At 44.0% G+C, this 13655-nt stretch overlaps 2 protein-coding genes across 9 annotated transcripts in view; both read right to left on the reverse strand.

The window, feature by feature from the left end:
• Window positions 1-8694, reverse strand: part of mtnr1aa (melatonin receptor 1A a) — a 33759-nt gene extending 25065 nt beyond the window's left edge. The window contains exon 1 of the mRNA XM_052083804.1: window positions 8021-8694. Coding sequence (XP_051939764.1) covers window positions 8021-8222 — 202 coding nt within the window. The 5' untranslated portion in view covers window positions 8223-8694. The remainder of the gene's footprint in view (window positions 1-8020) is intronic.
• A 1403-nt stretch (window positions 8695-10097) lies between these two features.
• fat1a (FAT atypical cadherin 1a) overlaps window positions 10098-13655 on the reverse strand; it is a 69586-nt gene continuing 66028 nt past the window's right edge. For 2 of the 8 annotated variants that reach the window (XM_052083729.1, XM_052083727.1), the window contains 2 exons: window positions 13204-13239; window positions 10098-12046 (listed from right to left, as the gene is read on the reverse strand). In XM_052083729.1, the coding sequence (XP_051939689.1) occupies window positions 11475-12046; window positions 13204-13239 (608 nt within the window). In that variant the 3' untranslated portion in view covers window positions 10098-11474. Of the gene's footprint in view, window positions 12047-13203; window positions 13240-13521; window positions 13582-13655 lie in introns of those variants that run through there. The other 6 variants (XR_007966002.1, XR_007966001.1, XM_052083730.1 and 3 more) reach the window with 4 other exon arrangements.

The raw sequence follows: 13655 nt of genomic DNA on the forward strand, positions 1-13655 counted from the left end.
TACTAAACTTACCTCCAAAAAAAATATCCCCCTCGATTGCACCGTGTTGATTTGAACTCCTCTCCGCTTTGACAGCGCGCGCGGTTGTCCAAACAAAAGATAGCATCAAGCAACGCGGGGGGAACCGTTCCGCCAGAGATCAGCTACCTAATTAGATCTTTTGCCTTATCGACAACGTTTTTAAATCCTTGAGACGGTGTCGCTAGGCACGGGCGGACGTAATTAGCGACCAACCGCTCGCGCGTTTTTTGGGAATGCCGCGGGAAGGTTATCAGGTCCAAAGACATTCAGAACCATCAGCGGCCAGGGGGGGGCTCTTCGCAGATCTGTCGTTTGGAATTAAAGGCCCTCGGGGAGGGGGCGCGGGGGGGTAAAGAAAGACCGAGCTCCTTATCGTGGCTCTCCCACTTGCCGGCAAACTATAAATTAATTGTCAAGTCATGACCGGCGGCTCTTTGTGGGCTCCCTAATTAGTCTGGAGTTTCGGGGGGGTTTTTTTGGGGGGGGGGGGGGGGTTCAGTCGTTGGGCCATCTCCCGTCTGAGGCGTCGCGCCGATGCTTATCGTGACATTCAGCAGCGCGGTGAAGCCGACCCAGCGAGCAGGCCTCGCGAACAGCGGGTCTAAGTGGCCAAATATGCACTTTTAATTAAATAACACCCGCGTACCTTCTGTTTATCCTACCGAGAGCTGGCGGATAAAGACGCGCGGCGGTATCATATTCCCGACCGATACTGCGGGATTTGCAGCCGCGCCGTTGTGCTTATTTGCCCAGTCTGGCATGATAATGTGCTGCGAACGTAGCGCGGATACATTCCTACTTGTCCAAATGTTAGCGTCAAACTGCGTACTTTGGTTTGCTGATGGGAAATACTTGAAATACTGGACTTAGTTTTCATGACCTTTTGGAGCGTTTTTCATGACCTTTTGGCGCTTCATTTTGAAAGCACAGCGCAATATACCAGATGGCGATTGAATGACCTTGTAAAAAATAAAAAATAAAAATAATCTGGCAAGTTTGACAATTTGATGATGTTTTGACAAAAGTATAGCTTAACGATAATTTCCTTATACGACTGTGGATTGACTATATTATCACAATATCGTGATCGATTCACAACAGAATCACAATTAGGCGACCCTGACAGATCAGCAAGAATATCATAATAAAGCAATCGTTTCACAATCGTATCGCTATACGGCGACAGTGTCACAATGTGGCAAAGTGATTCATGATACCGTGTTAGTTTGATATTACCAGAGTGATATTCGTCCAGTAGTATCATGACACAGTGCTAGTTTGATATAAGCATACAGCGATAGTTGCCCAACAGTATCACGATACGGTGTCAGTTTGATATTAGCATAAAGCGATAGTTGCCCAACAGTATCACGATACGGTGTCAGTTTGATATTAGCACACAGTGACAGTAGGCCAGTCGTATCACGCGCAATACGGTGTTAGTTTGATATTACCAGAGTGATATTCGTCCAGTAGTATCTTGACACAGTGCAAGTTTGATATTAGCATACAGCGATAGTTGCCCAACAGTATCACGATACGGTGTCAGTTTGATATTAGCGTACAGCGATAGTTGCCCAACAGTATCATGACACGGTGCTAGTTTGATATTAGCGTACAGCGATAGTTGCCCAACAGTATCACGATACGGTATCAGTTTGGTATTAGCGTACAGCGATAGTTGCCCAACAGTATCATGACACGGTGCCAGTTTGATATTAGCATACAGCGATAGTTGCCCAACAGTATCACGATACGGTGTCAGTTTGATATTAGCGTACAGCGATAGTTGCCCCACAGTATCACGATACGGTGTCAGTTTGATATTGGCATACGCTGACAGTTGGCCAGTCGTATCGCGCGCGATACGGTGATAGTTTGATATTGGCATACAGCGATAGCTGGCCAGTAGTTTGACATTTACGGCAAAGGTTTTATCAGGCAATAGTTTGACATTAACATCACAATGTAGCTCTAGTTTAGTTAATGCGAGTTTTAGCCTCATAGCTAGCCCACTCACGCAACCCAATTCCCGAAATCAACTCCGTGTTAAATTAACAATCAATGACTCAATCAATCGTTACGTTTGAGAATATTGCTGACAGAATGTGCGAAAGTCTATCGGACTGTTCTGAAATGCTTCCGTGCCAATCGGAGGTTGGCAGTATTTTCTTGAACATCCAGGGGAAAAACTGAAGGGGGGCTCGGCCAGGTTGACAAAAGAGGCAGCCCTCGTCAGCACAGCACAAGCGCCCCACACTGACACCCCACCCCCCTACCCCACCCCCGCCCATCCCTCTTGATACCACTACTGCTGGCACCATGCCCGGTGTGCAGCTAAGCTGAACAATGGCTGCCAGGCTGTTCAAACACAAATTAATATTGTCCACAACGAGGTTTATGCGACTGGGACGAACTTAGAAACAGGCGTCTGCTTCCTGATTTATTTCCCAGTTAAATATTTTATTGGAGGCATTTTCTATTGATATCAATTATGCGTCTAGTGCGATACATACTGATATTTTACTGATCGCCCAACCGTACTGTGATAGTTTTGCAACAGTGTCACACTACAGCAATAGTTTGATGTTTGTAGATTGTCTTCCGATCATTTGACAATAGCATCGCAATGCGCCGATACTTGATGCAGTGATGGTATGACAACAGTATCACGATACGACGCATCTAAATTGTGTGTTCTTTCACAGTGACATGTATATATTTTTTGTAATCTGCTAATCGAATAAAATAAAATATTTGGAAAATGTGACCTCCTTGGTGGAGGCATTAATAAGAAAAAAAAAAGCCAGATCCTTCAGCAAGGAAAAAAAAAAAAATCAGTTCCATCCTCGAAACTCACACGCGTGCAAAATGGATTGACGTGATAAAAATCATCCTTGGAAATACCTCAAGTAGGAAGCTCGCGTTGGACACAAGAGGAGTTGTTTTCCTTTCACTCATCCATTTACGCTTTCGTGATCCCATTTCCGTTGAGGATCTTCCCAAAACAAAGCCACTGGATATTTAGAAAACCCTGGAACGTTCCATTTTCAATAGGAGACGTCGTCAAACGCCGCATAATTCTGCATTTTTTTTTTTTGTGAGTATGCATGTGTGAAATATTCATTACGCTGAGAGCGACGAGAACGTCTGAGTTTTTTTTTTCTTTTTTAATGAATGGGAAACAGCCGGAAATAACATCTCAGCCGGCACACCGCCAAGTCACGCAATAGCTAAGAGGGTTGAACTTGCGTGTCACATCCAAAACAGTCCAAGGCGACGCCTGAACAACAACAACTAACTCCAAGGTTGTGTGTTTTCCTACGCGCAAGCCGAGCACGTGAACACATCATTTTTGTGTCTTCGCTTCTGAATGGCTGGCTTTTGTGAATGATTAGCGCAAACGGATAAAAATGTGTACATTGAGTTGATTGTTAAATTCAGTCAAAGGACATTTCAGACAGATTGGCCACTTGATATCACGATCATGATATACCACTATATATTTTCAGGTATTTTATTTTTAAAAATATGTAGAATACACTGACACCATTACCCGATTTTGAAGTGACAAAGCATTAAATTTGCTGTTTATGACGTTTTTTTTTTTTTTGGTAATAATTTCCTCTCCGGAAAACACTTGTGAAATTGCCTGCTGTTTTGCTGATCAATGGTTGATATGTAGCGCTTTGACGCGGTTCCTGTGAAGTGTACTCAGTCCCCCCCAAGAACCTTTGATTCCAGTCTTTCATGTTGACATTACATTAGCTTAGCAGTTAGCATAGCTTCTCTGGATTTCCCTCTGTTAATCACTCCTCGTAATCTCTTCGTAAGAACAATACTTGTAAGGAGTGTAGGGGGGGGGGGGGTTGATGTAGCTGCTGAGCAAAACCGCAACACGTTTCGTCGGCAGTAATAACCAGCCGAAGCTCGTTGCTGAACTTGCTATCGCTAGCTGCCATGGCGTCTCACCTCAATCCTGACGGCAATCTAGCCCCCCCCCCCCCCCTCCCGGCTGTAGGTGACATCAGTAGCCCATCGAAGCTATTTGTAAATTCCCCGGCATTTTTGTTCTGAACATCCAGGAAAGATTTGAAGCCTCGCAACATTTCTTTAAGTCCCGCCCGACGGCGGTGGTTGCGCTCAAAATGAGAACAGTTTGTCTGAATGAGATGTTTTGCCATCGTTAAGGGGATACAGCTGGCCAGCAGTTTGTTTCCACGCCGCTAAATCTCCCCCAATGTACCTGTCAGGCAGCAGATAAGGACTTTGCCGATCCGAGTGTAAACGGGAGTAGAAAAATCTACAAAAGATGCAGAGGCTGAGCCTATTTCCGGGAATGTCGTGTGCAGATTGGTGACATTAACGTAGATGTCAGTCATTTGGATGCTATCTCTGTCTGCTAACTGTGACAGAAAAGGCTTTCTAATTATGTGTGTGTGGGGGGAGGGGTTCTTTTTTGAAAGCGTCTGCACAATGATGTGACGCATACTATTGGCAGTATTACACCAGGAAGAGAACCCCATCTGAGAATAGATTTCATTTTGCAAAAGCTTACCCGTGTAGCAATAGTTTCAGAGTATTGGTATGTTCTGGCAATAGTTAGCCAGCCAATAAGGTAGCTGGGGAAGGCACCCACAAAAGTATTCAATAAGAGACAGAAAGTTTACAGTTGTACCGTGCCAATCAGAATTTTGGTACGGTATGTTCTTGTAGAACATTTTGGTGTTTAAATATACAGTGGTTAATTCTCTCTTGTTGTGTTTGAGGCTGTGTTACATAAGGAGCAGTTGTTTGAAAGCTTCAAATTCAGCTAACATTTATGCTAATTTATGGGAGCCATTTAATGGCGTTTTGCACTCTGTGTTAGCATTAAGCTAGCACACCTTTCTAATGATATAGTTTGGTTGAGCATTTTGGTGGTTCAATATCAAGTTTTAATTTTCGCGATGGGCAATTACAGATGCCAGGCTGCGTTATCGGGCCAATATGGCCTTTTATTAAGGCACTGGGTACTCGTGGAGGGCAATTATACCAGCCACCGATACTTAAAGCGAAAAAAAAAATCGGATTATTAAGTCCTCCTCGGCAGTAGTTGGCGCTGTCCGGTGACACATCAGATCAGATTGGTGAATTGTCACCTGCTCAGTCACATTTTTCTTTGTCTTTGTGTTCAATGAAATTTTTATTCATCATAAGTACTGAAGGTATCGGTAAGCACTCAAAAAGTGAGTACTTGGGGGGGAAAAAAACTAACTTTTTGTACAATGTTGAATTTTTTTTGGTTTATGGCTCACTTAAACAGCAAACTTCAATTGGAAGTGCCAAGTCAACAACTTGAAGCAAGCGCGCTCGGCCTCTCATTTGGCAAAGTGTGTGAGCAAGTCTTTACATTTCCTCATAGTGATGTCATACGTTAAGCCGAACAGGGTGAGAACAGGGACTAAGGCATGCTTGTTTGTTGAGTAAAGTATGCTTAAAATGTGTAAATCACGAAGGAGATGTACAACTAAATAAAGAAATGAAGAAATAAATAAATACTTGTATCCGTCTCGGTTGGAATTTTCCACCAAACACAATTGGTCTGACTCGCCTCACCTGCAATGGAAAGGAGATCAACGCACCCGCTTATTCTTTCCTTTAAGACGCCGCGGATCCACTGAAACAACCTATGACGCACGCGCGGCTGAAAACTATTGTCAATCTATCCGTCTGCCAATTTGCATCCAAATCCCCCCATTCCCAAACGGACAAAATAAATAAAGAAATCAAACAAAACTGGGCTCGCCGTCGGTTAGGCACGCGTGTCGCCCACCCGATCCGCGATTGGAGAGCGGCGCCTCGGAGGCACGGCATGGCGGGACGGCGGCCGGCCGCGAAACACGATTAAACAATTACTCAATCGCTTGCTGGAGAGAGATGGAACTTTTTCCATGCTGGGGCATTTCATTATTGCCAAGTTAACTGCGTGCGCCGCTGAACTCTGGCGGAGGAGGCGGCTGCATTTATGACCCCCTTGCATGTAATTAGCCGTAATTAATGGTACTACTTCAAAGAGGCTATTCCCTCTATGTACCTCTTGTACCCCCCCCCCCCCTCTCCGCCAATCTTCCCCCTTGCGGCACACTTCAATGCCTTAGTGCTGGGTTAAAACTCAAAACTGACTAGCGCATATATCGCGATGCTGCAGTACTAACGCAAAAAGAACATGGGGGTGGTTGTTTCACGGTGAGACCAGCAATGTGGACTTCGAAGGAAATCGACACACTGTTGACATATAATAAATAGACTGTTCTCGGGATTCAAAGCAAAAAAAAAAATTGCAAATTGTGTTTTTCGAAATTTCAATTGAATCTGTGTGACATTTTTTCTTTTGTTAGCTTTAGCATTGCGACTCCTTAGATCTTTGAAAAGAACACTCACAAAATAATCACGGCGGCTCTTCTCTGTGAGAACCTCGCTAAATAACCAAAGAGAAAAATTTGGACTCCAATCTTTAACAACTGAGACAACCAAAGAGCTTTTTGGGCAGAAACTTGATGACTTAGAATTAGCCATTCGACGATGAATGGTGCAGGGCAAATCTTCCCAAAGAAAACTGTTGCGACTTAGTTGCCGTAGGTGGGGAAAATGTCCTTTTCTGTCATTATAAGCCGATGACGCACTAAATTCCATCAAAGAACAGTTGCTGTTCACTGAACACTCAAAACCAACTCAGAAGACAATTCAGTCCCTCGAAAAATACGACGACGAATGTGGAACAACGTCATGAGATCAGATCCCAAAGCTCAGATCTGTCCGGGCGGGTGGTGAACGTCACGGGGAGCGTTAATGCCCGGATGCCGTTAATGCCCGGATGCGGCAGGCTTCCCCCCTTTGGGCTTCAGACTGCCAATAATTGCTTCAGTTGTTGCTCTTTGCTTGGCCCTGTGCGCTCGCTCGCTCACTCGCTCGCTTTGGGGTCATCGAAATTACCGCCGCTTGAAAAAGTAGGCTTCGGCCAGTCCACGCGAGACGCTCGCCACAAAAAGGCCAAATATCCACAACAGTGACGTCTCCAACTGGAAGGTGACGATTGAAGCGGCGGAGGGGGGATAAACAAAGAGAATAAAACACTACGGTAGAATAGGGAGCTTTGACGGCTCTCTTCGTGGCAAAGAACGTTACAGCTTGCGATAAATCGCAACAAATCACAAGTAACTGCTCACCGCAACGGCGTTCAGGTCAATATGTCTTTTTAAATTGGAAATGGTTTTAAAAAATTTTTTTTTATAGAATTATAAAAGAGCAGCACAGTCGTACTACCAATTTTAATTTATAACACACAAAAAGGACCGCGTCATTGACCTGAACTGGTGGTCAAACGTATCACATTTGAACATAAAAATGATCACATTAAAACGTCTAATTTATCACAATAAAATGGACAAACGTGAAATCTATCACGTGAAATGAAGAAATGTATCACGTTCTCACTTGATGTTGACCCCCCCCCCCCCCCCCCCGGCCGACCATTGGCAGCAATGCACTTTCGTTTTTTTTCCTGTCTTTCGAGAACATTCAAAAATTAATTGGAAAAATGATGCCTTTCGGCTTACGCTCAATTTACTTGGTGATGAGTCAAATTGAAGGTAACATCTGAGAAGCCTTTAACCCATAGGTGTCAAACTCAGGTCCTGGGGGGCCGCTGTCCTGCATGTTTTCCAAGTCTCCCTGTTACAACACACTTGATTCAAATGAACAGGTTCAATGTCAGGCTTCCGCAGAGCTTGCCGATTATCTGTTCATTTGAATCAGGTGACTTGGAAAACATGAGTTTGACACTTATGCTTTAACCCAACAATCCTAAACTGGATCTCAAACGACAGCGACGGCGAGTCAAGAGTCGTCACCTTCTTGCAAACGAACCGATTCATTTAAAAAAAAGGGTTCAAATGACTGTAACAAAGTTTTTGTGTTTGGCTCCAAATTGCGCGCGGTGTTCCGGAATGCGCCTCACCTGCGTTCCGGAGCTTTTTGTTCCGATAGACGGAGAAGATGACGAGCAGGTTGCCCAGGATGTCCACCACGATGGTGAAGATGAGAAAGCAGCCCAAAGTTGTGGTGACCCACGGCGGGCGGTTGAGAACGGCGGCGGTGGCGGTGTCGTCGTCGTTGGGGTCCGGCGCGGTACTGTTAAGCTCAGACCCATTTGTGACCATTGTACAGGGAGGACGAACTTGTTTGTCCCGTAAGTGAGCGAGCGTGCCGAGGGGCCGGCCGGCGGGTGGGGAGGGGGGGACACGGCGCGCTATCGGCGGGACCCCGCTGCCAACGCCGGGACTCGGTCGCCTGGCGCGGCTCCGGTCCTCATCCTCCACCGTCTCCTTCCTCGCCCTTTCCCGGCTTGAGTGACGGCGAGTCGACTTGTGTTTCCTCCCTGCACCATCCCCAATTGTTCTAATTCATCTCTCGCCACACGCGACGCGTCTCTCCTCTCCGGAGTCCACGCGTGTTGTGTGTGACAACTTCCACAAGCCAGAAGCACCACGTTGGGGTTCTCCAACGGTGGTGTGGGGAGGGGCGAAGGGGTGCGGTGGATTTGCGGGCCAAATACTCCCACCCTAAGGCCGAGTGGAGGTACTACAGGCCTCATTCATGTCGCTCAGCCATTCATGTTTTCTACGATGGCGCCTTCTTCATTCAAGTTTTTTCCCCCTTCTCTGTCATGAAAACAGTCAACACAACATCATGGGACGCTGTACACATTCTATGTCTCATTCAACTCTCCCAGCTCTGTAAAATGGCTACAGAAAAACACTTTAATCCTAGTCGAACTCACAAACTTGGTTTGTTTACATTTTTGGAGCACTATTTCCCGAGGGGAATGAACACAAACGTGAAAAAACGCACTTCAGACTGTGACTAAAATGCTTTATTGAAATGCAGAAAAAAGCTTTCCGGTCATGCCTGAAAAGTGTGATCAGTCATCACCACAAAAATTTGAAGACATCTCTCCTCGGGCCCACGTAAATCTCTGAGGATATCAAAACGATCGTCCCAATTTCCCCAATATTTTGGATTTTATGTACGTTAAGCTTTCTCCTCTCCATTGGCGCAATTTTGGATGTAATGGATGTTAGCCCTTTTCCTTTCTTGATGCTCACTACAGAGAAGAAAACTTAATGTCAGAAAACCGCAATCAGCCATCACCGAATATATGTGGACATCTGTACTTACCACTTCCTCTTCTGAGGTTATTTGAACAATGATCCCAATACTTTGGACTTTACGGAAGTTAAACATTTTCATCATTAGGTGAGATCACTTCATAGCTTCTGTAGTGAGCTTGCGAAGAGCGGTTGAAGTGGACACAAGCAGACAAACTTTGGTGCAGATTGATCGTAGCTTGTGGACATCAAGCGACGTTAAGCTTTCTACGGTGCGCTTTTTATACCGTGTATTGTGTCGCCATCCTGTGGTTTAGATGCAGTACTACATTCTTACAGCCACTGAGATGAAGCGGTTATTTAACAGGACCTTAAATAATAAAATCAGCATATGAACCAGTGACCCCCTCGACAGGAGGCCCTTTTCAAGATTTTGCTTAACAAATGCTTCATCTGTGTTTTCAGGAATGGCCCAGAAGTTATGACGAAGCCATTAACATCGCATCTCATGAATACAAATGCATTTTTGTTTTAAATTCTCAACTTTGGAGGTCACCGTGTCATCACGCCTCCACCAACTCCATGTCACCTACGAAGGGAACCAAATCATAAATGAAAAATACATTTTGAGGTATGATCGAGAATGGAAAAAAATAGATCGGAAAGCTTTTTGATTTATTGTGATTATTTCAAAATGTTAAACTAAATATTTAAAGAAAATATTTCAATTTATTTGTCTTAAAAATATTTGAGTACAAATGCTTACACTTTGAAACATCCAGAAATATAATAAAAACGCATGTTAAAATAATACAAGATTTATCTCCATTTATATACTACTGATAATATGTACAGGCATTAAGACAGAAATAGTCACACACCAAAAAATATATATGTACATAAAAAAAAGACACAGACGGCAAAATCTATTTTTTAGGAATAATTTATTGCCAGTAGGAAAGCGTGAGCTGGTGGCAGTAATTCAATAAAAACCTAAACAAGAACGATGCGTCGCTCACGCACACACTTACACACATATACACAGACATGGGCTGTATCCATGACGACCATAAATATCATCGGGTACCGTTTCCTTGATGGAAAAATAAAAGAGGTTCCAACGTCAACATGTACAAACATTTTTTAAAAAAGAAAAGGAAATCATGACTAATGCAGTCGTTCACCGAAGACCCCGTTTTTGTACTTTTAACAACACTTTTCCCGCCCTATGAACGTTAACACAGTAAGGCCGATCATGTCATACCGTTACTTCAAAATAAAAGCACCGAATATCTACAAAACCTACTTTGAAATCAAAACTGTACAATGACATTTACACTGAAAATCACCACTTGTAGAAAATGTTCTATTGATAGAAACTGTTGCGGATTTCTCTTTATTATTCTCGTTTTCTTTTCATTCCCTCTCCGACTGTTGAAACGGACACTACACTTCCTGTGAGTCGGGTCTTAAGTCTTTTTTATCCACTTGCAAACCATACTTGCCAATTTTCCCCATTAAAAAAACAACAACAAAAAAGTCACTTTTGATAACACAATAAATGGCAAAACAGTTGAAGAGACAACTATTTACTGGCTTCTAATTTCAAAATTAGCTAGCCGTGAATTTGTTGTGTATATCATGTAGAAATTACGCGTATCATAATTCTTCATGGGGTCACAGGCAGGGAAATCGTAACTATGATATGGCCCACAACAAAAACGAGCTTGACACCCCTGGTCTAAATTCGCTAACTAAACCTGTCTCGGGTGAAATTTTTGGCAGCGCAAAAAAAATGGAAAATGCGGAATATGTGCTCAAATCGGAAGGGTGACGGAATGTTCCTTAATGTCGCGGGTATTAACTCACAGGCTGTTTGCAAAACTTCAATTTAGCGAAAATATCTGTTTTCCTGGAAAAAGAAAAAAAAAGGGAGGGTTACAGAAGCTCGCAAGAAGTCCCAAATTCCGTTTGCATATTAATATTATTATCTTTTTTTTTTTTTTACAATCGCAACCATCAGGAGGAATGTGAAACTTGTCGGAAGTCATAGAATACGGCAGGGTTGTAAATCGCGAACACCTGGTCTCAAATAGCGAGCGAATACAGCGAAACATTTGGCAATCTTTTAACAAGAGAAAAGAGGCGCAGTAAAATCTGCAAAGATTGGCAAGTATGCATCGGTCCGAATATCCCCTTGTGGACTCAGATCGTACCAGCAAAAAAAAACAAACAAACAACAACATCAACAAAAAAAAAAAATACACGAGAGCGGCTTCAGGCACTTTTTGCGGGGATCCAGTGTCAGACTTCAGTGTGCTGTTGGGAGCCCAGCGGCGGGATGGACAGACAGTCAAAATGGCTGTCGTCGCCGCTCTCGTAGTCGCTGATCATAGCCTCGGACTCCTCGCAGCACGCCGACATGTCCGAGCAGGAGGCGGTGGACGCGTACAGCGACAGCGACATGTCGTCAAAGTCCCGACCCGGATGGAAGTCGGCGGTGGCCGCGGTGGAGGACGGCGGGGCGGAGTCGCCGTCGCCCCGCGGGGCCAAGTATTGGCCCAGGCTGTACAGTTCCGGGAGGGCGGGACGGCGGCGGATCCCGTCGGTGGTGGCGGACCGCAGCGTGTCGCCGTACTCGGGCGGCGGCGGCGGCGGCAGCGGCAGCGGCAGCTCGTCGCTGGACGGGAAGTCATCGGGCGGCGGCGGGAAGTCGCTCTCGATGTCGTAGCCGCCCGGGTAGTAGTCGGTGTCCATGGCGCTCGGGTCGCTGTACAAAGTGGTGGGAGGTGACTCCACCAGCTCGTACTGCGGGAACTCCTTGATTCCCGGGAGCTGGACGCTCGGCATCCAGTCGGATGTGTCCCAGTGGTATCCTGTATGGGAGGGAGACGGGGGGGGGAACACATACGTGAACGTTCTGATGCCAACTTTTCGTTCAGGTTGAAAAGCATGCAACCGCACACCACTTGTTGATGAATACTTGATGACATCACGAGTATAAAGACATCGGGTCACACCACACAAAAAAAAAAAAAAAAAAAAACAAGATTCTGATAATTCTGTAATTCGCACAGTTTGCCCCCCCCTTTTTTTTAAATGTCGAATGACAAACTACAATGAAAATAATTTGTTTTTTTTCCTTTGTGCACTAGGTTTTATTTTTACATTTCTATTGTCAGAAGATGCAAATGTGCGGAATAAATGACATCAATGTACCAGCGTGCTTTCGATTTGGGCACATTCAGCCTCCTTAAAAGATTTACAACATTTAGAAACAATTTCATGAACTCTTCACATATATTTCTGCTTTGTTGAAATGTGAGCCGGCTAATTCCTTTGTGCCGGGACAAGCCAGCTGTTTAGTTTTGAAAGTGAACTACTGCCCCCAGTGGTGGAAACGTGGCAAACAACGGAAAAAAATAAATCAAAAAGCATTGGGTTTGCGATTTTTTTGTTTTGTTTACTTTTTGCTAACTTTGGAAAACATGATGAACATGATTAATACAAATTGACTTGTGTATTAATAATACTTGATGACATCCTAAGTGCAACTGTGATGACATTTCATCATACAGCACCAAAACAAACAAAAAACACAAGCTAGTTATCGACAAAGCGTGTTTTTTTTAAAACAATTTTTTAAAACAATTACAAATTTCTTTTTACATTAAACAATGTCCCATGTTCATAATTTGTTTCTTTTCCATGCTATTTTGATGGTATTATAGTTTCTTAACTAATAGTACTGGTATCCCGCCAACAGCCAAGCTCGCATTTCAAATTGTTTTTTTTTTTGTAGAGACCCGAACTGTAAAGTTTAGCGGCGAAAAAAATAACAATCAAACCAACAAACAATTAGTTACCAAACAGAATTCTTTGAAGGTCACAAAACCATGCACGAAGGCTAATAAATCACACTTTGGCTTCCACACCACAATAAAACAAGCATAACAAGCTCTCGGTGTTAGAGTCGCGTTAGTGATTAGCAGCGTCACACCCACAAAAACACAGACACCAAAGAAAAAGTCACCTCTTGTGTTCTTGAGCTCACGAGCCACAAAAGACTCTTTAATAAGAATCCACGAAGAAGAGGAGGAGGAGGAGGAGGAGAAAGAGAAAACACATTAAAAAAAATGGATGCTAACCAAGCTAACGAAACAAGAGCTTATGTGAAGCCGGCAAAACACGTGGAGGGCTAATTTGGCAGTGTTTCCATTTTCCTAATGAGTGCTTGAGTTTTTCTTTTCTTTTCTTTTATTATTTTATTATCGTACGTGTTAGCGAGCTAGCTAAGAAAATGGCGACTCTGCTAGGCACAGGACAACAGCAACAAAGAGAAAAATGGTACCTTCTTCTTCCACCGTGTCAAGCACAGAGTTGACAAAGTGGATGACAGTCACTATGGAAGCTTGCGAGAGGAGAGATGATCTAGCATTAGCATAAATGCTGACAAAAAATGCGAAGAACAATACACTTGGAGGG

Source organism: Hippocampus zosterae, chromosome 13, assembly GCF_025434085.1.
Source record: "Hippocampus zosterae strain Florida chromosome 13, ASM2543408v3, whole genome shotgun sequence".
In the NCBI taxonomy this organism is placed as follows: Eukaryota; Metazoa; Chordata; class Actinopteri; order Syngnathiformes; family Syngnathidae; genus Hippocampus; species Hippocampus zosterae.